This window comes from Micromys minutus (genome assembly GCF_963924665.1).
Source record: "Micromys minutus genome assembly, chromosome: 10".
NCBI lineage: Eukaryota > Metazoa > Chordata > Mammalia > Rodentia > Muridae > Micromys > Micromys minutus.
Window position 1 is genome coordinate 13,135,482 of NC_137979.1, and position 26,510 is coordinate 13,161,991.

The following is a 26,510-nucleotide window of genomic DNA, read 5'->3' on the forward strand; positions in this document are numbered from 1 at the left end:
GGTTCTGGTTCCTCTCTGGATCCCGGACCTAATTAAAGTGGCACGTGTCTGTTTTGTTGCATCTGTGTCACTCTTTCAGAGGGTCACTCACAGCCAGGTCACAAAGCAACAGTGGCTCTGGGTCCTATGTTTCCAAGTCTGGTTCTTGACGAGCCCACACCCAGTGGGCCTTTCATGACAAAGATGACTGTTTCTTCAGCGACAGCCCTGGAACTCTAAGCAAGCAGCTGAACATCTTTCTTTCCATAGTGTGGTTGTCAGAGTCTCCACGCCCAGCAATTGTCTTTATACAGCTTCATGGACGCCTTGGAGAGTGTGTTCTCCTGTATACTCTCTTTACCATCCAATGCTCATGAGCCTCCCCTTCCTTAGAGGGAATGTTGAAGTTTGGAGGGAAATGTCAGAGTGTGTAGAGTCGCCGTCTGCCTTGGGTTAAAGGCAAACATAATTATGGTCCTATGCCTCACGGCCCTGCCTTGTGATCACTGTGCTCCTTGATGGCTGCCTCCCAGTAGCTGCATTGCAGGGGCTGGCACTGAATGCCCTCTCAGACCCTGTTTGCAGGGTTGCTGGAGATGTGTGCTTACCGGAGAGCAGAGATGTTTCAGTGTGCTTGCTCTTCCTAGGACTGACGTGAAGTGTCCTCTAGCTTTGCTTCCCATCTCCTTTACTGATACCAGTCTACATTCCTACAGATGTGGTGCCCTCAGCCTCAAATACAGCACCCCGTGTCTTGTTCCAGCAAGGACCTGCTGGCCTGAAGATGTTCTCTGGCCCCTGAGTTTTAGGCACTCTGACACTGGCATAGAGACAAGAGATTGTCTTGGTAGCCTTGGACATGAACTAGAAAAGAGTAAGTGTGTCTTTATTCCTTTTAAAAAAGATTATTCTTTGTGGATGAGGTAGGGCTGGAGAGAGGGCTAAGGCACCTTCATTAACTGCTCACAGCTGTCTGTAACAGCAGGTCCTGGGGTCATGGTTAGTTCAGATGGATCGTTGGCAAAGATTGTCTCCCACCTTGTAACTGTGTGTCACACAGGTAACAATTTCCCTTGTAAGCCAGAGGGTTTTTAATTTTACTAGGTCTCATGTGCTGATTGTTGCTCTTATTGCCTGTGTGCCTAGACTCCTAGTCAGAGAATCCTTATATACCTGTATCTGTAAGTGTGTACTCAACTTCAACCTGAGGTCTTTGGTCATTTGGAATTGAGTTTTGTGCAATGTAAGAGACAAAGACCGAGTTCATTTGTCTAAATGGAGACATATTGTTTTCCTGGCACCAGCTGTTGAAGATGCTTTCTTTTAGCTTTGTTAAAATTCAGGTGGCAGTAGTTGCATAGACTTACACATAGGCCCTCTATTTTATTCCATTAATTTGTGAATTTGTCTCTGTGGCCGTACCATGCTGTTTATATTACTACAGCTTTGTGGTGGAACTTGAAATCGGGTGCTGGGATAGCTCCACCTGTTCTTTCTTCTTCTTCTTCTTCTTCCTCCTCCTCCTCCTCCTTCTCATTCTCCTCCAGCTCTTCCTCCTCCTCCTTCTTCTCTTCTTCATCTTCTCCTTCTTCTTCTTTTTAATTTAAAAACCAAGATTCAGGGCTGGAGAGATGGCTCAGTGGTTAAGAGCACTGACCGCTCTTCCAAAGGTCCTAAGTTCAAATCCCAGCAACCACATGGTGGCTCACAACCATCTGTAATGGAATCTGATGCCCTCTTCTGGTGTGTCTGAAGACAGCTATAGTGTACTTATATGTAATAAATAAATAGATCTTTTAAAAAAATAAATGTGCACTACCATGCCTAACCAAGTATTTAAAATAAATAAATAAGTAAAAAAGGTACTTACAAAAACAGGATTCTTTAGAGTCTTTTTTTTTTTTTTTTTACTTTTTTCTTTTTAGATTTAGTTGTTTGTATTTTATGTATATAAATGTTTGCCTTCATGCATACACATGCACGTTGGTGCCCATGGAGGTCAGAAGGGGGCTTTAAATCCTCTGGAGGAAGAGTTACAGGTGATTGTGGACCACCATCTGGGTTTTGGGAACTTACCCTGGATCCTCTACAAGAGTAGTACTCGCCCAGTGAGTCACTTCTCCAGCTCCTCTGGCTGTTCTCCCAATGCCTCCAAGGTCGGTCAGTCTTGGTGTCTGTCTGTCTATCTGTCTGTCTGTCTCTGTGTGTGTGTGTGTCCTGTGTAAATGGGATTATTTTCCTGTCGGTATGTTTACCAACAATATATTGGAAAATCACTAACTTTTGTTGGTTTTGTGACCTGAAGCTTTGTTGAAAGTGCTATTGGCTCTCAGAGTTGTCGGGGGCTCTCGTGTAGAATCTTGCCGCCTATAAACAGGGACACTTTGGCCTTCTCCTCTGCTGTTTGTGTCCCTTTTAGTTCTTTCTTATCACCCTAGGTAAGGCTTCAAACCCTCTACTGGATAGGACAGGGGAGAGTGGGTACCTTTACCTTACTAAAGTTTATTTGCAGGATTTTACTAATTTTTTGTGTTCACGTATCAGAAAAATTGGTCTATAGTTTTGTTTGGTCATGTGATAATACAGGCTTTGTTAAAGGGTTTCTTCCTTTTCTGTTTTGTGGGATGATTTGAGAAGTGTTGATGTTAGTCCTTTGAAGCTCTGTTGAAGTCTGTGCTGAATACTTTAGCTTTTGTCATGGAAAGTTGTTACGCCTTCATTTATGATAGTTGAAGTTTGCTGGATATATTAGTGTGGTGTCTTAGTTACTTTTCTATTGCTAAGACACCATGAACAACTTATACAAGAGTTTATTGTGGGCCCACAGTTTCAGAAGGTGAGTGTGTGTGTGTGTGTGTATGTGTGTGTGTGTGTGTGTGTGTGTGTGTGTATTAGTTAGGGTTTTACCACTGTGAACAGACACCATGCTCAAGGCAACTCTTTTTTTTTTTTTAAATATTTTATTTACTTATTTTATGTATATAAGTACACTGTAGCTGTCTTCAGACACACCAGAAGAGGGCATCGGATCCCATTACAGATGGTTGTGAGCCACCATGTGGTTGCTGGGATTTGAACTCAGGACCTTTGGAAGAGCAGTCGGTGTTCTTAACCACTGAGCCATCTCTCCAACCCCTCAAGGCAACTCTTATAAATGACAACATTTAATTGGGGCTAGCTTACAGGTTCAGAGGGTCAGTCATCATTAACAAGGTGGGAGCATGGCAGCATCTGGGCAGGCATGGTGTAGGAGGAGCTGAGAGTTCTACATTTTCTTTTTTTTTATTATTGTTTAGCATGCAACTTTATTAAAAACACATAAATGGAATATGAAAATACACTTATATCAATATAATGCACAGAAATATAGCTTATTTAGAACGAATCAGTTCAGTACTGGGTTGCATTACAGAAATACCAAAAATACCTTAATTTATATAGCACAATAAAAACCAGCAAATATTCAGTCTCTCAGGATGACTAGCATCCATAAAGTGGCCTCCCTCAACACAGAGAGCATAAGTATCAAATTTATAGTTACAATAAGCATTTGACTTATGCTGGAAAGACAAAAATGTTCAAGGCTTTGTGAGAATATACAGTTATTTAGAGTTTGAGTATTAATCAGATAACTTTATTTCTCATATCAGGGTCGCTGTGGTCTGTTAAGTCTTGGAGTTTGTGGTCAAACTCTCTTGCCTCCCTGACATAATAGATAACCACGATGGTAATCAATTTCACACTCAAGTTCACTAACAGTTTTAGTTCTTGCACTTGCACAGAGCAGTTCAAAGGACAAGAGAGGATGTCCCTACAAACTTTTTTTTACACGTGCTTCAGTCTCTTTCACTTCTTCAAGGGCATCAGGCATTCATATTTAAATTTCTAGGGTATTTTTTTTAGCATTTGGATTACTGACAAAATGTTCTAACAGTAATACCAAGGTCATGAACTATATCTTGAGTGAATGGTAAGCAGGACTGATATCCGCCCATTATCACTGTAGCTATCTCCCTAGTTAACTTAAGCTGGGCAGCACGTTTATCAAACTCAATTCAACTGGCTCTAACCTAAAGGTATGCCATCTACAGTGGCAGGTCTTTGGATTGGGTCCATACTTTTCTTTTTCCCAGATTTGGTTTTTTAAATCAGCTAAAGTCTGGAAGTAAGGTCTACCACAAGGTGGAATCTTGGTCAGATGTCGAATACCCAGAGGAGTTTCAATTAAGGTCGAAACCAGAGTCCAGTTCCCTTCTGGAGGTAAAGATGGCTGGGGTTCCTCAATTGAGACTAGCACAATAAACCTGCCCCATAACCATGCCGCCGCTTTCTTTCTTAAAGTAAAGTCAAATGTATCTGGGGGTTCGGGTTCTTCCTCAGCCTTTGGTGGGGGCTGATAAACTTGAGGAGGAGTTTCTTCTTTAGGCCAGAACCAGGAGCACACATAGTCTTCATCCTCATCAGTGGTGTTGATAACAATACTAGCTTTGTCCCCAGCCCTGGATCTGACGCAGGCCTCTTTCTTTATCTCAGATTTGTGCTTAATACTTCGCTTAGCATTAGCCTTGGCAGAGCCCTTGACAGATGCCTCAATTCCAGTGTCAGCCATGACTTCAGTCTTGGTTACAGTAATGACCACAGATGTAGGCAAAGCATCTGACTTGGTGTGAGGCACTAAACCAGGCTCTGCCAGGAGTTCTGTCTTAGCTTGAGCCATGACTCTAATATTAGTCTCTCTCTCTCTCTCTCTCTCTCTCTCTCTCTCTCTTACTGTCCAGGTCACAGACTTGGGCTCAGTGGAAACCGCTGGCTGTGTCCGGTTCACTGCATCACCCCTGGCCTCAGCCTGGTTCCCCCATTTTTCTTTTCTCCTGCCTTAACCACTGTATTGGTCTCACTCTTGGCTTTTCCTTTAGCATTGGCAGGGCTATTGGTTCTAGATTTTGAGGAAGCCCCGACTCTTCTCTAGCTTTCCTTTTAGATTTAGAGCCAATCATGGTTCAAGATAAAGCAAAGCTAACTATGCCCCTCTCTCGGCCTCATCCAAAAGTCTGCCCCAAGTAGGTGTTTTCGTATAAAGTCCAGTAGTCATTCAGCTCCCTTTCCAACTACTATGTCTGCCAGTCATATAGACAGCATGCTGAGGAAGCTCACTCAAGATAAAGGATAGTTGTGCTTGGGCGCAGGCCTGTGGAGGGTGGTGGTCTTCAGCCACTCCAAGGCCATCAAATCTGTCACTGAGGTTGGACCTGTGCTCATGCTAAGGAATTTTCTCCTTTCTTTGCTTCTATTGGCGACAAGCCCTGCAGCAGGTCTGGCAGACCTGTTCAGTTTGAGTCCAAGGCTGCTCTCTTATTTGTGTTATGGTGACTTGCCATAAAGGAGACAGGCAAACTCAGTCAGCAGCCAGGCACAGGGAGCACCAGCAATGGTGGTGACTGCATGTTGGGGCTTGCCGGGTGCTTGGGACGTAGGACAAGATGAAGGGCCATGATTAATAAATTAGGATCACTTTTCAGTACCCACTCCTCTCTCCGGTCCTTCATCTGAAGGAAGCCAGGAACATCCTCAGGCAGCTAGGAGGAGTGTCTCCAAGCCCAGCCCCACAGTGACACACTTCCTCCAACAAGGCCACACCCAGTAGTGCTACTCCCTGGGCCAAGTGAATGTAAACAATCACAGTGTGTAAGTATGTGCGTGTGCATGTGTGTGTGAGTGTGTACATGCTTACTGTGTGTGTGCAGGTGCTTGTAAAGACCAGAAGAGGCTATGTCCTGATTTTTGTTCAATTCTGAGACTTTTCTGATTTCCTTCTTACTTTCTTCATTGACTCATCTTTCAAGAGTAGTTTTTTGTTTTTGTTTTTTTCCATTTTGGTTTATTTTTGTAGGTGTGGTTTCCCTGTGTAGCCCTGCTGGCTTGGAACTCTGTGAAGCCCAGGCAAGCCTGAAACTCACTGAGTTCTGCCTGCCTCTGCCTCCCAAGAATACTGCTTTGTTTAATCTCCACAAGTTTGTATGCTTTCTGTAATTTCTCTTGCTCCTGATTTATAGTCTTTTTAAAAATATTTATTTTGTGTGTTCCACATGCATTCAGGAGCCTGTGGGAGTCAGAAGAGAATATAAGATCCCCTGGAAATAGAGTTATTATGAGAACTGAGTCTGGTCTTCTGCAAGAGCAGTAAATGCTCTTAACTGCTGAGCGTCTCTCATGCTTGATTATCCCAGTGTAGTCAGGTAGAATGGAAGAAATTATTTCAGTTTTCTGGTATTTGTTGTGAACTGCTTTGTGTTCAGATAAGTGATATATTTTAGAGACATGTCTATGAACTACTTAGAAAAATTGTGTATTGGGTAAAATGTCCTGTAGATGTCTGTTGGGTTCATTTGATTTATGGTGCCACTTAATTATATAGTTCCACTGTTTATGTTTTGTCAGGTTAATCTGTCTAATGATGAGAGTGGAGGTTTTCAAGTCACCAACTGTTATTGTGTTGGGATTAATCAGTCGGTTTATATATTTAGAACTCTGATTTTCTCTTAATATATTGCTCCCTTGAGCAGTGTGAAGTGGCTGTTTTTACCTCTCCTGACAGGATATGATTTGTAGTCTCTTTATCAGATATTAGAATAGTGGCATCTGCGTGGTTTTGGTTGCATTTCTTTGGAAGATCTTTCCTATCTGTTCGAGTTATGGCTTCAGGTGTCAACTTGACATCCCCTGTCATCTAGGAGGGAGCATCACAACTGAAGAATTGCTTTGGTCAGAACGGCCTGTGGGCATGACTGTAGGGAATTGTCATGACTGCCAATTGATGTGGAGGAGGCACCATCACTGTGGGTGTCACCAGGCAGGTCTGGGCTGCATAAGAAAGCTAGCTGAACATGTACCCAAGAGAGACTCAGAGGGATCCAGTAAGCACCCTTCCTGCCTGGTATCTACTCCAGGTTCCTGCTCTGACTTCCCTTAGACTATTGTCTGTAAATGTAAACTGAAAAATCCTTTCTTTCCCCAAGTTTCATATGGGCATGGTGCTTATTATAGCAATAAGAAAAAACTAGAGTTCTATCTTCCACTCTAGGATACTGTCTGTTCTTGATGATGCAGTATGTTTCTTAGGGGCAACAAGAGGAAGGGTTTTGTTTTCTTATTCTATTTTTTTTTTTTTTAAGATTCATGTAAATAATGTATGTGACTACAATGTTGCTCTCTTCAGACACAACAGAAGAGGGCATCAGATCTTATTACAGATGGTTGTGAGCCACCATGTGGTTGCTGGGAATTGAACTTAGGACCCCTGGAAGAACAGTCAATACTCTTAACCATTGAGCCATCTCTCCAGCACCAGATTTTGTTTTTCTAATCCAATATGCTGGTCTGCATCTTTATAAGAGAATTGACAGTTAACATTCAGTTGTTCTTGAAAGGTGTATCTTTGCATCCTGTCATTTTGTTGTTTGCTTGTTTTTGATGTTTTCTTAGTTCTGTTTAACAACTGTCTTAGCCTTGTTGATTTCTTCTCTGTAGCCTCTTGAATATTCTTGTCTTTCTCATTCAATATTGTCTGTACAACTGGCTTGGTGGTCTTCAGTCTCATTAGCTTTTGTCATGGAAAGTTTTTACGCCTTCATTTATGATAGTTGAAGTTTGCTGGATATATTAGTGTGGTGTCTTAGTTACTTTTCTATTGCTAAGACACCATGAACAACTTATACAAGAGTTTATTGGGGGCCCACAGTTTCAGAGGGTGAGTCCATGACACCATGATAGTGGTGGGAGCTTGGCAGCAGGAAGGCAGGCAGGAGTAGTTGCTGAGAGCTTACATCTGATCCACACACAAAAAGCAGAGATTGCTAACTGGGAATAGTTTCAGCTTTGAAACCTCAAAGCCCACCTCCAGTGACATATCTCCTCCAATAAGTCCACTCCTCCCAATCCTTCCCCAACAGTTATACCAGCTGGGGACCAAGCGTTCAAATGAATGAACCAATACAGGCCATTCTCATTGAACCTGTAACATTCTGCTCCCTGGCCCCATAGGTTTGGAGCTGTATCTTAATATAAAATGCATTTAGTGCAACTGCAAAGGTCCTCATAGTCTTTCACTGTCTCAATACTGTTTAAAAGTTAAGAGTTTCAACCCCTGGCAATGGGCAAAAAGACACCTTGGTGTTGTTCTTATATCAATCAGGGGCAGAGCAGAGGGCAGTCCTTTGTTCATCCTAGCTCGATGCCTGGCTTGGTGGCCAAAGCTGTTTCATGCCTAGGGCACATAAACAACAACAAAAAAGCTTGGTGGTGATGGCAGTGCTGCATGCCTTTAATTCTAGAGCTTGGGGTGAAGGAAGTGAGTCTTTAAGTTCAAGGCCAGCCTGGTCTGCAGTGCTAGTTCTAGGATAGCCAGTCTCTTCTGAGACTCAAAGCAATATCTTAATCATAACTCCTAAAATCAAAAGACAAATTACATATACCCAACCTACAATGTCACAGAAAATATGTTACCAATCCAAAAGAGAGGAATGGAGCACAGTGAGGAAACCCTAGGTCAAAGCAGGATGGAAATCTAGCAGGACAAACTGCAAATTCTGTAGCTCCGTGTCTCATGTCAAGGACCTCAGATAATGTTTTAGTCAGTGTTTTATTGCTGTGAAGAGACACCGCGACCACAGCAAGTCTTATAGAAGAAAGTATTTAACTGGGGCTTGCTTACAGTGTTAGAGGTTTAGTTCATTGTTTCCATGGCAGGGGGAGCAGTATGGTGGTGTGCAGGCAGACTTGTGGCTAAGGAAGTAGCTCAGACTCCTACATCCAGATCAGGCAGCAGCAAGAGAAAGACTCTGGGCCTGGAATGGGCTTTTTGAAATCTCAGAGTCACCCCCAGTGATAAACTTCCTCCAACAGGGCCACGCCTCCTAATCCATTCAAATAGTACCACTCTGTGGTAACCAAGTATTCGATTTGTGAGCCTGTGACAGGCATTTCAAACCATCATGTTCTACTTCCTGTAGCCTGTAGCCATATACCATAATGCAAAATACATTTAGTCCAACTTGAGAAGTTTTCATAGTCTATCACAGTCTAAACAGTGTTTAAGACAAAGCTTCAGGCCTAGAGAGATGGCTCAGTGGCTAAGAGTACCGACTGGTCTTCCACAGGTCCTGAGTTCAGTTCCCAGCAGCCACATGGTGGCTCACAACCATCTGTAATGGGATCTGATGCTCTCTTCTGGTGTGTCTGCAGACAGTGGCAGAGTACTCACATACATAAAAAAATGGCTGTAATTCCTTTTCCTCAGTTAGGAGCTTAGCTGGGTGGGATCTTGTCCTGAGGTCACTTCACCACCTTAGCGTCAGGCTTTTCTTTAAGCTCTTCATCTTTACTTTGCTCCATTACACTTCCTGCTGCTCCTTTTCTCCTCAAAGTGCACACTTTTTACTTTTCCTTGCTCAGCTTGCTCCTTTTCACTGTAGATTTGCCTAAGAGTGACCACGGATAATCACGCGACACAGCCAATACCAGACTGTCTTGAATCTCCTCCGCCAATGCCATTAATCCAAAACTCTTTAGTTCTACTTCAGCCAGAGTTTTTTGGACAAGGGGTGGAGCTGTTATGTCATTTGCCAAAGTGTCACAAGGACAGATCTGTAGGCCTCTTAACAATAGTCTCCTCCTCTGAAGCCTACATTGCTCTCAGGACCATTGTCTTCCATGCTTCCGCTACTTGCAAGGCTCTTGTGCCCACCTAACAAAAGTATTCAACTGCTTCCTTAACTCAGGCGCCACATTCCACCAAGGAGCAGCATGGTCAGGCCTGTCCCAGAAATAGTCCACTCCTTCCTTCTTAGTTGTTCTCCTCCATTGCTGTGAAGAGACCCCACCACACCAACTCGTGTGAAAGAAAGCACTTAATCGGGGTTTGCTTACAGTTCGGAGGCTTGATCCTGTAACATCATGGTGGGAGGCATAGCGGCTTGCAGGCTGGAGAAGCCGCTCAGAGTTCTACTTCTGCATCTGCAGGAGCAGGAAGAGAGAGACTCTGGGCTTTTTGAGACCTCAGAGTCCACCCTCAGTGGCTGAATTTCCTAATCCTTTCAAATAGTGGTGACCAACTATTCAAAGATGTGAGCCTATGGGGGCTGTTTTCATTCAAGTCCCCACAGATGGCTTTGCCCTTCTGGCTTTGTTGCATGCAATATACTTTTTCTCAGGCAGTCTCTACTCTTTATGTGCAGTTTTTATTTCAGCTTGCCATTTTACTTTAATGGGGGTGTTTGCAGTGTTCAGGACAGACTGTTGTAGGGTGAGGTGATGCTTTTCTTTTATACTCGTGAGGGCACCGGGCTTTATCCCCAGACTTCCACTGCAGGTTGGCCTGTGGTGGTCCACAGTAAACCCACCATAAAAATGGAGTGCCAGTTGCCAATACAAGAGTCATTCCTTCCTTAAGTATTGAATGCTTTAGAGAGTAAAGGGACACCAGCAGTGTTATGTGTACTAGTGTACTGGTTATTGTCACAGGGAGGTTTGTGATCGGTAACAGGCTGCCATGTGGAGGCAGGGGGATACACAGAAGGAATGGTAGAAAGAAAAGAGGCAGAGCTGAGCTGTAGGCGTTTTGTGAAAGGGAGACTAAATAGAGGGTTAAAGATATTAGGCCGAATAACAGAGCACCTTTTGACTGGAGTCTGGAGGGCAGGAAGCCAGGACGCTAGGCTACAGAGAGAAAGATAACAGTGTCCTAGGGAAAGAGAGCAACAGCAACAGTAAGGGCTGTGCTGGTTGGCTACATGGACCTGCTGCATTTTATAAACAAAGCTGGGAGGAGACTGGGTGTGAGGCCACACACTGCTAGTAGAGGACTTGGGGTTCAGGCCAAAGTCTCTGTGGACCAAGCGGCAAAGGTGGCTAGGAGCTGGGAGCGAAGAGCAGGTGGTTTCTCTCACTTCAGATGGTGCAGAGCAGGTGGGCTCTCTAGTTGCTAATGGTTAACCAGAGCTGGGGCTGAAGAATGGGCTGGTGGTCTTGGTGTCCCCCCTCCCTCCCCACTTTCTGTTCTCTGACTGTCTGGTCTGGTATTTACTGGCCATTCCTTCTGCTTTTGCCCTGAGTGCTAGCGTTACAACTGTGTGTCATTGTAACTGGCCCTGCTCAGACTTTTGGAAAATAGATAGGAGTTTTCAAATTTCTTCAGATAAATCTTAGTCTTGCATTTGGAACCCTGTCTGCCCTTTGGCCCAGATTGCTCATAGTGTGGTTCAGTATTGCATGATTTCCTTTTTACAGACCTGGACCAATTTCTCCCTATGCCCTGGAGAGTTCTTGGGACCTGCCTTGTGATTTTCAGATTTCGATGTCTAATTTCTGCGCATAGTTTCTGACGACATTACAACTGCCTGTTCTTACCGATGATTTGAGTTTTAAAACTGCTTTAGACAATAAGGTAGTCTTGGGAACAGATTCCATCTCTGACTTACAGTAATGAACTTTGACCAAAGTAATTGAAAGGAGTAATATTCATGGGCGACTAAGTTAGTATTCTTGAAGCCATTGCCACAACACCTTTGGGTGGAAGAGAAAGAGAGCAGGTGGTTACTCTGGCAGCCTGGCCTGAGGAACACTTAAGGGGTTGCCCAGGCGCTCTCATCGTGGGTCTAGAGTTTACTGATCTCCTAGTGTGTGAAAACACAAGCAGACAGCCTTAGCCGTGAGCCCCTCGGCTCTGCCATTCCCTTATGCCGGTTTTTCCAGCTCATCAGCGCACGTTCAGGCCCTAGGTCTCTCATTGGCAGGTAAGTGGCAATGACTCATGTACATGTTACGTGAGTAGGTAGCACATCTGTACTCTGCACTTCCTGTCTAGGGAGCCTTCCCTGTTTCTATCCTGCTTCCTACTATTGTCCGATAGCCCTGGGAAGACTCTGTCCCCTTTTCCTACCAATTGATATCTGAAAAATGTAAGCAAAGTCAGTCCCCCACCCCATACTGTTGTTGGGTTGGGTCTTTTGTTTTTGAGACAGGATCTCACTATTAGACCAGGCTGACCTCAGTCTTTCAGAGGTCCCACTGCCTCTACCTCCTAAGTGCTGAAATCTGACTCCTTTATATACTGTCACTCTTGCCTTCCTGGTCTGTGACTTGACCACACTCTGAACCAGAAGCTAATAAGCACTTGGATGAAAAAATGCATACCTTATAAATGATATTCTTCCCTGAGTAGGGGCCCTACCCACCCCCCTTCCTTTTGTCTGGGAAGTGATCAGCTCCTGGGCCATTTAGACAAGAAAGGGTTGTTCTGACCTGAGAGTTGCTCTGTATAAGGATCTGGAATTGTAGTGAGAAGAAAATTTCCGCAAGTCTTCAACTTACCTGGGTTGAGATCCCGGCCCTAATTCATTGTATGGAAAAGCAAGCGTGGAATCTGCTAACTTAGAGAGGGAGCGTTGGCTAATCCCCAGTTCTCCTATGTTGTCCCTAGTGACTGGTTTGGTTCTTCTAGGAAGGGTATGCTGAAGGAGAGAGTCATGGACTTGGTCACCCAGACGACCATCCTACCCCTGCTGTTTGGCTGCCTGGGGATTTTCAGCCTCTTCCGACTGCTACAATGGACCCGCTCAAAGGCTTATCTGAGGAACGCTGTGGTGGTAGTTACAGGTGCCACGTCGGGGCTGGGCAAAGGTAAGTCATGGGGTCTGTGATGTGAGCAATGAAAAAGTCTGTGTGGGTGATGAAAGCAAGTGAAGAGGCTGCTGGAAAGCAGTGGTTTTCCTCAGCTCAGCTGCTTGGCTCTTTTGTGGGCTTTTTTTTTTTTTTTTTTTTTTTTTAAGATTTATTTATTTTATGTATGTAAGTATAGTTGCTGTCTTCAGACACCAGAAGAGGGCATTGGAACCTATTACAGATGGTTGTGAGCCACCATGTGGTTGCTGGGATTTGAACTCAGGACCTCTGGAAGAGCAATCAGTGCTCTTAACCACTGAGCCAGCGCTCCAGCCCACAAGCTGCTTGTTGAAAGAAGGATTTTCATGTATGGAGAAGCAGGTGAAAAGGTGTTTTGATTTTTCCTTGGGTTTAGTTGGTACACTGGTTTGGGGGCTTTCATGATCAGAGGTCAGATCCACGAGGGCCCTGCTTCCCTCACCCAGGCCTTCCAGCCAGTGCCATTGCCCTTCAGGGATACCTCCGAGGCTCAGGGAAAGTGTGCTCACTGCAGTCCGAGACCTTTCCTTTGCAGGAGCTCTGTCACTGACTCCCACAGCCCAGGCGGAGGCTTACCTCAGACCCGCCATGTCCCATGTCGAGCATCCTGCCCTCCGTCTTCAGTCTTTGCCCTGCACAGCATAGCGGCTCCCTGTGGCTCCAGGATCATTCCAGAGAGGAAGCTTGAGCCCTGGGCTGCAACTCTTGCCTCAGTAGTTGCTGAGTAGTGCTACCTCAGCAGTGTGTTCCTAACAGCTGTGGTAAGGAGGGACAGTTCCCAGCGCTCTCACTGTGCCCTCACAGCTGAGAGCCGAGGCACTGACTAGATCCAGGATTTGCTGCAGCTGGTGGATGTGACAGGAGCATGAAGGAACAGTCAGGCCTGTAGTGTCCCAAGGTCGCTGCAGAGTTCTTGGGCTCCCTTGTCCCCTAACACTGTGCTGATAGGCCAGGTCTCTGAGGGTGACGCTCACAGAGACCCTCAGAGTTGGTGCTTTGGACTTTTTAAAGCCCAGCTCTGCCAAGCCTCTGACCTTACCCAGCTACTGTCAATAGGCTGCTCAGATCTCTGCAACAGGACAGTTTGTTTATTATTTATTTTTAATATTTTTTGAGACAGGGTCTTACTGTGAAGCCCTGGCTGGGTAAGAACCTGCTATATAGAGCAGAGCAGGTTGGCTTGAACTTGTGACAGTCATCTGGCCTTTGCTGTCCTGGTGCTGAGATTACAGGCCTTGGTCACCATACCTTGCCTAGCTTGAGAATGCATCTTAAAGTCCTTAAAAAAATGACAGCTAGCTACATTGGGATGGCACATAGCGGGTGTGGGACATGAGGGTGCACAGGACATTGTCTTTATTAGCTGTACTTGCTCGCCCAATATCAGGCCTCTCTGAAGTAAACAGAAAATGTGGTTGAGGAAGCCCCATCTGAGCACAATGTACGATGTGCTTTTCTGAGCTCCACTGGGTGTGCTTACAGTCTGCCCCACTTAAGGCCTTAGCAGCAGGAGTCCATCCAGGAGGTGGGACAGAGCCTTAGGTGGCCACCCCAGAGATAGACACCCACTATGATGCTGCCAGGTTAATACAGGTGACCACTAGCATTTGCTAGTATCCACGTGGTCCTTCCTGCCATGTCAGGGTTACGGATCTCAAAGTCTGTCTTCTGTTTTATGCATTTAAGCTGGATGACCTTGTCCTTGTAGAACACTGACTAAATGTCCAGAATGTTCTGGATGCCAGCTTCTGCCATCCTGAAGCATGATTTGTAGCCCAGGTATGCCAGCAGTGCTGGGGACTGTGTGCTGCTCCAGGTAGCGGCCGGCCTCTTCCCTCAGCCCCCCTGCCTCCCTAGACCAGCTTTTTCAAGAAGTGAGAGTAGAACCTGCTCACCCTGTTTCACTTCTTATCCCTGTTGAAAATTTCCTCCCTTGGGGGTTGGATCGATGGCTCAGTGGTTAAGAGCACTGGCTGCTCTTCCAGAGGTCCTGAGTTCAATTCTCAGCAACCACATGGTGGCTCACAATCATCTGTAATGAGATCTGATGCCCTCTTCTGGTGTGTCTGAAAACAGCTACAGTGTACTCATACATGAAATAAATAAATCTAAATAAAAAATTTCCTCCCTTTTAGGCATCTCTAGGAAACGAAGCTCGTATAGAATGTAGATCATTTTCTAGAAGCTGTCTATACACCAGTATGACTCCTCACTTTTGGTCAGGACAGGACAAAACAGAGTGAGGAAACCTTCAGGGCCCAAGCTTTTGACCTGTAGAGTGATGTAGGAAGCCAGCTGAACAGGTCTAGCCTCAGGTGTGCTGAGTACCTTTGCTGCTTGCTTTGGAGATCTCCCAGGAATGGGTAGAAGCGTTTCTGTCCTTTTGGATGAGCCAGTGAATGGCAGTGCTGAACTTCCTTCAGAAATGACAGTGGCCCTGAAAGCATAGTGCAGTCTGCCTAGCACCTCCTTCCAAAGCTCATGTGAGAAGTGCTGGCCCGATGTGCTAGGGAATGCTGTGCAGGAGGCTGAAGGAACAGCCACAGGGCACAGAGGTACCTCTCTGTCCCAAGAGCTCCTTGGTCATGAAGGTCACTGTATTTCTTCTCTCTTCTGTCTGACTCTTGTGTGAGAGAAAAGTTATTCAACAGGGTACATTGCATAGCCCTTTGACCCTTCCCTTTCTCAGGTAAGCAAATGACAGCCACATTTCTTGCCAACCCTTTGGTGATGCTTTCAGAGGTTGAACTGCTCTGCAAGGCAGGCCTGTCCCATCTATGAGCCTTGGGGGCCTCAGAAGCCACTATACCACCTGAGCCTCTAAGATTGGTTCTGAGACCTGTGGCTAGTCTGGGGCCCATGCGTCCCCAGAAGATACATTCAGTGGCCTGTTTTTGTTCTCTTTTATACTCACTCCAGCTTGTTAGTTTGTAGAATCCTTTTGAAGAGCAATTTGGAAATGTTAAAGTATTAGCCAGGCAAGGTAATGCATGTCTGTATCCTAACACTTGGATGACAGTGGCAGAAGGACCGTCATGGTGAGTCTGAAAGCCAGACTAGGATACTAGGACACATGAGATCATGTTTAAAAACAAACAAACAAAAACGACAAAAAAAAAAATCAGAAAAAGATTAAAGTATCAAAGACAGGTATTAAAAATGTTTCATAGAGCTTTACCTATGAAGTAATTACCTCCTTTTAGGTATTCAGCCCCAATTCCCTCTGCTTTATGTACTTGTAGTAAGAAGGGGAAAGAGAGAAACTGTAACTTCGGTGACTACCACAGACCCCATAAGCACAGGAAGTCCAGAGCTGCCCACAGACCTAGCTCAAGTCCATTCTCTGGAGCACTCAGCTACCCTCTGTTGGGGCACCAGGAGTTAGCTATGATATGTTTGGGCACAGAACATAAGGAGCAAGAGGTACTCCCTGGTTTCCCCTACTTAATTTTGCTGCCTGAACTTCTCAGCCAGCAAGACCTTCGGCCCAGTATCACCTTCCATGGCCTCTCAAGTGCTTTATATACCGTCTCCTGCCTCTAGCTCCTACCCTTTGTGGCCAGGCATCCTGAAGGGCCCCCAGCCTCTGATTTTCCAAAGAACTGTGCATGTATATCTGCCAGTTGCATCAGTGGTCTGTGGAGCAGCACTGGTGGAGCTGGAACACAGCCCCAGGGACCACAGCAACAGGAGAGCTGGCACCACCTGTGGAAGTGGATTGCTTATCAGGGCAGGTTTCTCACTTGCTGCTCTCAAACTGCTTAGGCTTGCTGGGCGTCTTCAACTACAGGAGAGTTGATGCCCACAGGGCTGCTCAGGGTTATTTAAGAATACCATTGCAAGTCTCAGCATTGTATACAAACCTGTCCACCTTCCTGCCTTTCTCTGTTATATGTGTGTGTCACAAGGCCTGCACCGAGCTCATTCTACCTCCCAGCTCAACACTGCTCCACATGTACATGTCAAGATGTGAGGGTTGGATGGCTTTGAACTGAACTGTCTGGAGGAAAACTGGCCCTAGATTGTTTCAACTATCAGTTCTTTTCTTTCCTCTTAGAATGTGCCAGAGTCTTCCACGCTGCAGGGGCTAAACTGGTCCTCTGTGGACGAGATGCGAAGGCCCTTGAGGAGCTCACCCGTGAACTTGCTGGTTCTTCTTCTCAGGTGAGCCTATAACAATTCTGTAAGGGAGGAAGAACTACTGTGGCCCATAGTAGCCTACTCCAGGACTGCTGAGCTACACAGCATCCATCCATCATCCATCCATCATCTGTCCATCATCAATCAATCATCCATCATCCATCCATCATTCATCTATTCATTATCCATCCATCCATCCATCCATCCATGCATCCATCATCCATCATCTATCCATTATCCATCCATCCATCCATCATCCATCATCTATCCATTATCCATCCATCCATCCATCATCCATCATCTATCCATTATCCATCCATCCATCCATCCATCCTTCATCCATCATCTATACATTATCTATCCATCATCAATCATCCATCATCCATCCATCATTCATCTATTCATTATCCATCCATCCATCCATCCATCCATCCATCATCCATCATCTATGCATTATCCATCCATCCATCCATCATCCATCATCTATCCATTATCCATCCATCCATCCATCCATCCATCCATCCATCATCCATCCATCCATCCTTCATCCATCATCCATCATCTATACATTATCTATCCATCATCAATCATCCATCCATCATCTATCCATCATCCATTCATCCATCATTCATCTATCATCTATCCATCCATTCATCATCCATCCATCAATCATTCATCCATCATCCATCCATCATTCATCTATCATCTATCCATTATCCATCCATCCATCATCCATCCATCCATCATCTATACATTATCTATCCATCATAAATCATCCATCCATCATCCATCCATCATCCATCCATCCATCCATCCATCATTCATCCATCATCCATCCATCAATCATTCATCCATCATCCATTCATCCATCATCCATCCATCCATCCATCCATCCATCCATCCATCCATCTAAGTGATCACATTGTACTGGCAAGCAGTGGCTCCAAGCTCATTTTATACCCCCACATTGCCACCAGCCACTACTGACCAGGCTAACAACTAGAAAGGAAAGCCCTGCTATATTCATCTAGTAGGGTGTTGGATGGGGAAGTCATGATGGTTTAAAAAGTTGTAATTGTCTTACAATATTTATAATACTAATTATCTTAAACATAGTAAGTTTCATTCATTGAGAATTTCATACGTGTAATGAATGTACAGTGTATTCAGTCATTTTCACCGCCCACTCACCTTCATCTCTTCCCAGATGCCCCAACTTCCACCCCCTTCTAACTTCATGACTTTTGAAAAAATAATTCGAGTCTAATTTGTGCTGCTTTCTCCTAAAAACCATGCCAAATCCAATAGCATGAGGACCCCCTAGGGATCTCTCCTATGAATTATGATATTTTAAATCTTGCGTTTGTTTCTGAAATTATTTTTTTGTGTACAGTTTGTTTTTGTTGGGTCTTTGTCTGTCAGTGTGTGTTCTGTATGTGCACTGTATGTGGCACCCTTGGAGGCTAGAGGAGGGCACCAGGTCCCCTGTACTAGAGTCACAGTCAGCTGTGAGCCATTTGTGCCAGAAACAGCACTTGGGTCCTTAACCAGTCAGCTGTAACCTCAGCCCTGTGTGAGGTCACTTTAATATCCAGTGTTAGAGAAAGGTCCAGGTTCACTCTGTAATGTCCTTTTTTCTTTTCTGTTTTATTTGTTTTTTTAATGTTTGGGTTCTTTTGAGACAGGGTTTTTCTGTGTAGCCCTGGCTGTCTGGTACTTAGAGATCTACCTGTTTCTGCTTCCTAAATGCTGGGATTAAAGGCAGAAGGTTTTAATTACATAATGTTAATTTTATATTTCCTTATAACAAACTTTTATTATAACATCCTTGCACTGTTTCTTTAACATCTAAGGTCTGCTTTGTCCAGTGGTGGTGTAACTATTTCAGTTCCCTTTGGGTTGTTATTTGCATGAAGTGTCTTTAAGTCTTTGGATCTCAGAAGCCTTTCATACGTAACATATAGTTGGATCGTGTTTTTATAAATCTCTTTTGTCAGTCTGTACCTTCTGATTAGGGACCAGGAGGGACCTTTAGCCATGTGCTATTTCATTGTCTGTGTGCTTCCTAGCTTTTCATTTTAATCCCTCATTTCTTCACTAATCGCCTGCGAATAGTTGATTTTCTTTTCTAGTGATAAAATATTTTGATTCCTTTTTCTTTTCCTTGCCTGCCCCTTTCCTATGTGGTTATGGGGATAGCATTTAACATGAAAGTTCTAACTAACTTACGTATTTGCCTGCCAGTCCCATAGCACAGAGCACTCTAGTTCTGTGCGTCCTCCCTGCTTTCTAACACTCATGCCACATATTATATCCCAGTGTAGTTTGCTGACTGAGAGATTAATGATTTTTAATTATGTATAAAGTGAAAGATAGTTATACACCAAAATTACAGTAATACTAGATATTATAATTCCTCATGCATTACTTGCTAGAGACCAACCTTCTTTCCTTCCTTCCTTCCTCCCTTCTTTCCTTCCTTCCTTCCTCCCTCCCTCCCTTCCTCCCTCCCTCCCTCCCTTCCTTCCTTCCTTCCTTCCTTCCTCCTGCTTGCTTTATTTTGTAGTCAGGTCTCATGGAGCAGGTACCAGTACAGCTAGTTTACATGTTGGCGATTGACCCCAGAGCTTCAAGCGTACTGGGCAAGCACTCTGTCAACTCAGCCTCACTTTGGCCCTTTCTTATGCGTTTGGGTTACTGTCTGACTTCATGTCACTTCAGCCCTAAGGGACCAACTGGGCTCCTTCAGCTGTTATCTGGGAATGTCTTAATCTCTCCTTCACATTTGTTATACTACATGCTGATTTAGTTTTTTTTTTTTTCTTTTTTAAAAATAATTTTTGGGGCTAGAGAGATGGTTCAATGGTTAAAAGTACTGACTGCTCTTCCAGAGGTCTTGAGTTCAATTCTCAGCAACCACATGGTGGCTCACAACCATCTGTAATGGGATCTGATGCCTCTTCTGGTGTGTCTGAAGACAGCAACAGTGTATTCACATACATAAAATAAATAATTCTTTGAGAAAAATAACTTGAATATATCAACCTGCTTTTTTTAGCATTCAAGGTTTCTGATGAACCATGGGCTGCTACTCTTACCGAGGACACTTATGTGAGGAGTTGTTCTTCTTGCTGTTCCTAAGACTCCCCCCGTTTTTTGATGGTTTGATAATAAATTATCACAGTGTGGGTCACTAGTTTATCTAGTTCAGTGGTTCTCAAACTTCCTAATACTGTAACCTTTTAATAATTTCTCATGTTGTGGTGACCCCCAACCAACAAATTATTTTCATTGCTACTTTATAACTGTAATTTTACTACTGTTATGAATCATATAAATACCTGTGTTTTCTGATGGTCTTAGGTGACTTTTGTGAAAGTGTCCTTTGACACACACACACACACACACACACACACACACCAGGTTGAGAACCACTGATCTAGTTGTGTGGGACTTAGATGCGTTGACTCGTCTTTGGTTGGCTATTACACATTTAAATTTTTCTCGGAGCTCTACATTTCTTACATTCGTTTGCTTGACTTCTCAGGTTCTGCCTTGCATATGCTTTTCTTTAGATTTGTATGAGTTGAAGAATCTTCCTCTTTCCTCACCTGCTTTTTAAAAAAAATTATTTTTTTTATTATTTCGTGTGCATTGGTGTTTTGCCTGTTTGTTTTCCGTGTGAGGGTGTCAGATTTTCTAGAACTGGAGTTGCAGACAGTTGTGAGCTGCTGTATGGGTGCTGGGAATTGAACACAGGTCCTCTGTAAGAGCAGCCAGTGCTCTTAACCACTGAGCCATCTCTCCAGCCCCTCCCTCCTCACCTGCTCTTAAACTCTATTGTCACTTCATTTACTGTACTTTTTAGCTCTACAGTTTCTTTTTATAAGTTTCCCCTTTATTGAAATACTCATTCATTTAAAAACCCATCCATTTCCTATCTTTGTCTGTGTCTTTCTTTCTTTCAATAGATATTGCAGATAGTTGTTTTAATGTCTTTATGTGTTAAACCTAACATTTCAGCTTTCTGGGGATTCTTTTCAGAGATTTATTTGTTTATTTGGTAGACCAGGCTGGCCCCAACTCACAGAGATCCTCTGCCTCTGCCTCCAAGTGCTGGAATTAAAGGCATGCGTCACCACTGCCGGATGGAGACTTCCTTATAACTTTGATACTCTAAAGCAGTCTCCTGGTAACTGTTTCATCAGCAGTGATTGAAACAGAGCTACCTGCCTCCATGCTACACCTCAGGCTGAACAGAAAACAGGTCAGCGATATTTGGACACTAAGGTCCTCCTTCCCTGCCCTGGGTCCCACAATCTGTACCCAAAATATGGACTGCCTTTCTCATGTGCCTGCCAGGCTGTGGTGGTTTATAGCAGTCACCTTCAGTTTAGGAGAAAAGCTGCCCAGACCAGATGTGAGCAGCACTGCCGGGGACTTCATATTCTGCCTCAGATGAGGAGTGCCATAGCGTTTGTGCCAAGTGGGACAGTCCCAGAACTCTGGAAAGTAAGAATGTGGCTGTCATTCATAAGGTGCATTTTGTGTTTTGTATTTAACCAGGGACAGACACACCAACCCTGTGTGGTGACCTTCGACCTCACAGATCCTGGTGCTATTGCTTCAGCAGCAGCTGAGATCCTACAGTGCTTTGGCCATGTGGACATTCTCATCAATAATGCTGGGGTCAGCTACCGTGGTACCATTAGTGACACCATAATGGACGTGGACCGGAAGGTGATGGAAATAAACTATTTTGGCCCTATTGCTCTAACAAAAGGTAGGCATCTTGTGGTAAGAGATGCGAACATTAGTCATTAGAAAGCCTGTTTATCTTGCTTACTGCTTTGTAGTGAGACACTGTTCCTGTCCATTGAGCCCCATCTGCAGCAGGTGTGGTCATTAGATTTGGGGTGTTTGGCCTTTTCTGGGTTTGTATTTGTATTGTATCTGTTTTGGGCCCTCATCAGCATTGGTCTCATTGGTGCAGCTTTGCATTTATGTTCCATGGTACCTGCACCTCCCGGAGGGCAGTATTGTGATGTACAGACTACAGATCAGAGGCTAAGCCCCCAGTAGGACCAGGGGACTCTTTATGTTCTGTTCTTCCTCACACACCACCCCATACCCCTACGGTTCTTCATGGAAAACTAGGTCCCCTCCAGCAGCACCAGGCATAGTGTCCTAGAGAAGCTAACTTCTGCCCTTGTCCCCTCAGCGCTCCTGCCCTCCATGGTAGAAAGGAAGCGAGGCCACATTGTCGCCATCAGCAGCATCCAGGGCAAGATCAGCATCCCTTTTCGATCAGCTTGTAAGTACTCTTTCCTTCCTTCCTTCCTTCCTTTTTCTAAAAAAATATTTATTTAATGTATGTGGGTACACTGTAGCTGTCTTCAGACACACCAGAAGAGGGCGTCAGATCCCATTACATATGTTTGTGAGCCACCATGTGGTTGCGGGGAATTGAACTCAGGGCCTCTGGAAGAACAGTCAGTGCCCCTAACCACTGAGCCATCTCTCCAGCCCTTACCCTCCTTTCAAAGAGCGTTTTATTGTATGTGCTTCTGATTATAACAATGATGTGTCCTCAGGGCAGTGGTGGTGCACCGTTTAATCCCAGTGCTTGGGAGGCAGGGGCAGACAGACCTCTGTTAATTCAAGGCCAGCCTGATCTACAGAGTGAGCCCCAGAACAGCAGGGCTACACAGAGAAACCCAGTGTTGAAAAACACACCCACAAAAAACCCAATGTGATGTGTTTATTAGCTAGATTCATACACAGCAGACATGCCCTACAGAGAGATGAAGCAACTTAACCTCATTAGAACATTTTTTAGTAATTTTTTATTTTGTTCTGATTTGTTTTGTTTTTTGAGACTTAGACTGTACACACCTCTGCCTGTCCTGGAACTCACTGTGTAGACCAGGCTGCTCTTGAACTCAGAGATCAGCCTGCTGCTGCCTCCCCAGGGTTAGGCTGCCATGACAATGATGATCAGAATAGTTTGAGCTGTCACACCTTAGTTCAAATCCCAACTTACTCCTTTTTTCTTAGGTTACCTTGGGCAGGTGTCCTCCCTGTCTCTGTCTGCTCATCCTTACTTACAGATGGAGACAGCTCAGCCTGGAAGGCTGGTATGAGGAAGGACCGGCAGCAGCCCTGGACTGAATGAACTCCCTCAGCTCTCTGGGGCATATGGCTCCAATTTTTTCCTACATAAAATCAAAACCCAAAATAGGATCATACCTCACATGGTGTTCTGACTTGGTCAGTCCACTAGATGAGCATATAGGTCCTTTTAAGTTAGGTACAGTTTAGTAAATGGCTATGACATAATCAGCTTAGCCACTGTCAGACACTAGGGACATCTCTCTATTCCCACCCCACACTTTGACCTGTAGTAATGATCTATGCTAGAATATTCCTGGATATTTATATCTCTGTTTTCACAGGGATATTAAGATAAGCCTCAAGAAGTAGAAACAACATATAACACCAAAACATTAAAAACACTCAGGTGGCTTCTGGTTCAGGCTATCACTGTCATTTCATTTGCCACCCTCCTGTTTCACATGCAAACAAACAGATACAATGTAGCTTCTAGTTTGGGGGGGGTGAGACGTTTTTTTTAAAAAAAAAAACACATTTGAAAGGTAATATCACAATTCTTTTTAATGTCATTCTTGGAAACACTGACTTGGTGACAGCCTTTGCCCATCCATGTCCAAGGACCAGTTCATTCTGGCTAGCCCAGTGGAGGAGGGCTGAAAAGGGCAACTGGCCATTAAACAAAAAGCATATTTTTCCTCCCAGGCCTGGACCGTGGTTCTGCCTTTTGGCTCTAGGTGTGTGTGTGTCCTTAACCTCATTAAACTTCAGACCTTAAGCTTTCTTACTCCCCATTGTGACATCATACGTGCCTCCCAGTACCCGTTCAAAGATGTAATGAGATGTGCTGTATACTTTAAAAGGAGTGGAGCCTTATGTTTCTGTGGGTATCTCTCTGTTGTCTCAATTATGTTTAATCCTGATAGCCTGGAACAGTTACCTAAGGCTGCTCATAGGATTCTGCAGAAAAAACCCAAGAAAACAAAAATCAAAATGCTGTAATCAGGAACGGTTCAGCAGCTAAGGCCAGGGTTAATAAGGGGTAAGTTTCCATAGAGGTCACACAGCATGTGATGAGTTACTGTACTCCCATGTTGTACTTTGACTGAATCCCACTAGCTTGTTCTCTAATTGTCCGCTGACTGCAGCAGGTGTGCGTGGCAGTGTGGTTAACTAGGTGAGTCTGGCCAGCTTCCTAGGGAAGTGGGGTTCGCCCAGTGATGAACAGCCTTCTTCGCAATGGAGCAGGTGAAATGGCCTTATCTCCTGAGTTCACAGCAGAGCATGCACACTGGGGAGCAGCACTGTGTGTGCCCTGAACAGGGTCAGCCACAGCTGGCAGCTCTGAGGGCTTGGTCTGCACAGCGTAGCGGAAAGCCCATGGCCTGGGAGTTCTGGAATGACACCGCTGTAATATGGACTTCTGTTTTAAGACCAAGAACAGCTGTTCTCCTCAATCCTTAGGCTGTCTTGAGTCACAGACATCAGTTGTCTCCACAGTCATCCAGCACCTCTCCTCACACTGCCTGCTGTGACACTCACTCCTTGCTTTGCTTTGCCTTCCCAGTATGGTGGAAGCCCCTTTTGACAAGGACCAAAACATTTAGGACTCCAAACTAGAGGGTTTTCTGTGGAGATGCTGGTTTGTTCCCTAAGAACTTCACACATGGGTCTTTTTGAGAACCTGGCACCAGACTAGGGAGCTGCTACTAGAGGGCAGAAGGGCCTCTGTCTCCAGCTTAGGTTCCTTCATGTGTAAGCAGTCGCAAGTGCTTGAGCCAGGCTTGAGTCTACACTGCCCTGCATGAGGAAGGCTCCCTGGGGCCATCCATGTTCAGTAGTGACAAAGTCCGGGACAACTTGCACAGGCTCCTGTGGGATCCAGTTCTGTCATTGGAGAGCCTCTCCTATGACAAGCAGATAGACCTACTTGACACAGCTGAATCATACACACTCGAGTATACATATGCATGTGCACACACACACACACACACACACACACACACACACACCATACATACCACTTTTCTGAGCCATCTGAGGAAGCTGAAGGCATGGTGGCACTTATTCTTACTATCTTAGGGTCTTCTAAGAACAAGGACACAGCACACTTGTCAAAATCAGGACATGAATGTTGTTGTAATCTTAAACAATAAACTCACACCAGCCCACTTTCTGTCTCTGTCCACAACTACAGATTCAGCCTCCAAGCATGCAACCCAGGCATTCTTTGACTGTCTGCGTGCAGAGATGGAAGAGAATGACATCAAGGTGACTGTGATAAGCCCTGGCTACATCCATACCAACCTCTCTGTAAATGCTGTCACTGCCGATGGCTCCAGATACGGAGGTAGGTCTGACCTCTCTCCATCACTAAAAGCTACAGCATGGCCTAAGTGATCCCTGGGCCTGAGTGTTAGTTGCAGATGGGGACTGCTGTATACTTGGCATTTCCACCTTAGCCTTATCACAACTTCAACTTTCAGAACAACCCCCACACCCCAGGAGGTAGAGAATTGGAACAGTAAACCCTTTAGTTGAAATGTCACCAAACTTCCCATCTGTTCCTCATCTGCAGATCCCAAGGCCCAAGGAATATTATCATAATTAGAACTAAGTAATCAAACTCGGGGCTTATGGAAAAAGTAGGTGGAGTCAGTGGAAGAGGGGGGCATAATTGGCTCATATGTAGGGTGTTAGAAAGTGGCTGGTTTGAGGGGTAGTGTTCAGGTGAGGATGGGTCAGATGCAGCAGTGTTAGTCTCCAGCCTACTCAGCCAGAGGCAGTGCTGAGCTAACCTATAGGCTCCGCACACAGCAGAGCAGCCTGACCCCTGCTTACACATATAGGAACACACAAAGACCAGTTAGGTCAGCTGGTCCATGAGTGCTGGAACTGTTAGAGTAAGCCTTACCTTCCTGAGCTTGGAGCAAGTCTGCTATCCATCTGTCCCAACAGACTAACAAGGCCCTGCCTTAGGATATGTTTGGTCTCCGTGGGTCTGTACAGCTCTGCTACGCAGCTGCTGTGGGGTCTTGCATCCATCCGACCAGGCCTGAATCAGCGCCTTTGCCACAGCAAGCCTTTCTGTAGAAAGCCACAGTGGTAGGAGCCAGACAGCTACAAACCTGTCCATCTTAGAAAATTCAGCTCCAACAGTTCTTAGCTTCTCATTCTTCTGTGGTGAACAGTGAGGACAGATACCAGCGAGGGAGCTTGGGTTCTAGGTGATGTCTGCCAACTGGTTCTGCTCTGTTAGCAAGATAATGAATCACCAGCAAGGAAGGAACATTAATGCTGTTACCCTACACCCTCCTAACCGTCCATCTGTGCCTCATCCAGCTCTCCATGCCACTGGGAACTGGGACAGCTGCTTACTCCTGACTCGGTGCACAGGGGTGCACATGGGGTCAAGTGGTCTTTACTTACCATCTCCCACTGAGAGCCTTGTGACCCATCCAGGACAAAGGTGATAGACCATCCCCCAGTCTCTGGCTATTGCCCAGATGTAGAACAACCAAAGTCAAGAAGATTTTCAGGCTGATTCCGATGGTTCAGTGGGTAAACATCTGCCACCAAGCCCA

General features: G+C 45.0%; 1 protein-coding gene and 1 pseudogene across 7 annotated transcripts in view; one reads left to right on the forward strand and one right to left on the reverse strand.

Moving 5' to 3' along the window:
• DHRS7B (dehydrogenase/reductase 7B) overlaps positions 1-26,510 on the forward strand; it is a 41,172-nt gene that overhangs the window by 11,210 nt on the left and 3,452 nt on the right. For 3 of the 6 annotated variants that reach the window (XM_080923391.1, XM_080923386.1, XM_080923389.1), the window contains exons 2-6: positions 12,476-12,654; positions 16,733-16,839; positions 21,382-21,598; positions 22,037-22,129; positions 25,124-25,276. In XM_080923391.1, coding sequence (XP_080779517.1) covers positions 12,483-12,654; positions 16,733-16,839; positions 21,382-21,598; positions 22,037-22,129; positions 25,124-25,276 — 742 coding nt within the window. In that variant the 5' untranslated portion in view covers positions 12,476-12,482. Of the gene's footprint in view, positions 1-826; positions 854-10,838; positions 10,942-11,479; positions 11,769-12,475; positions 12,655-16,732; positions 16,840-21,381; positions 21,599-22,036; positions 22,130-25,123; positions 25,277-26,510 lie in introns of those variants that run through there. The other 3 variants (XM_080923390.1, XM_080923387.1, XM_080923388.1) reach the window with 3 other exon arrangements.
• On the reverse strand, positions 3,604-4,976 carry LOC308426235 (armadillo repeat-containing X-linked protein 5-like; annotated as a pseudogene). The gene has a single exon. The product of its transcript is annotated as an armadillo repeat-containing X-linked protein 5-like (transcript).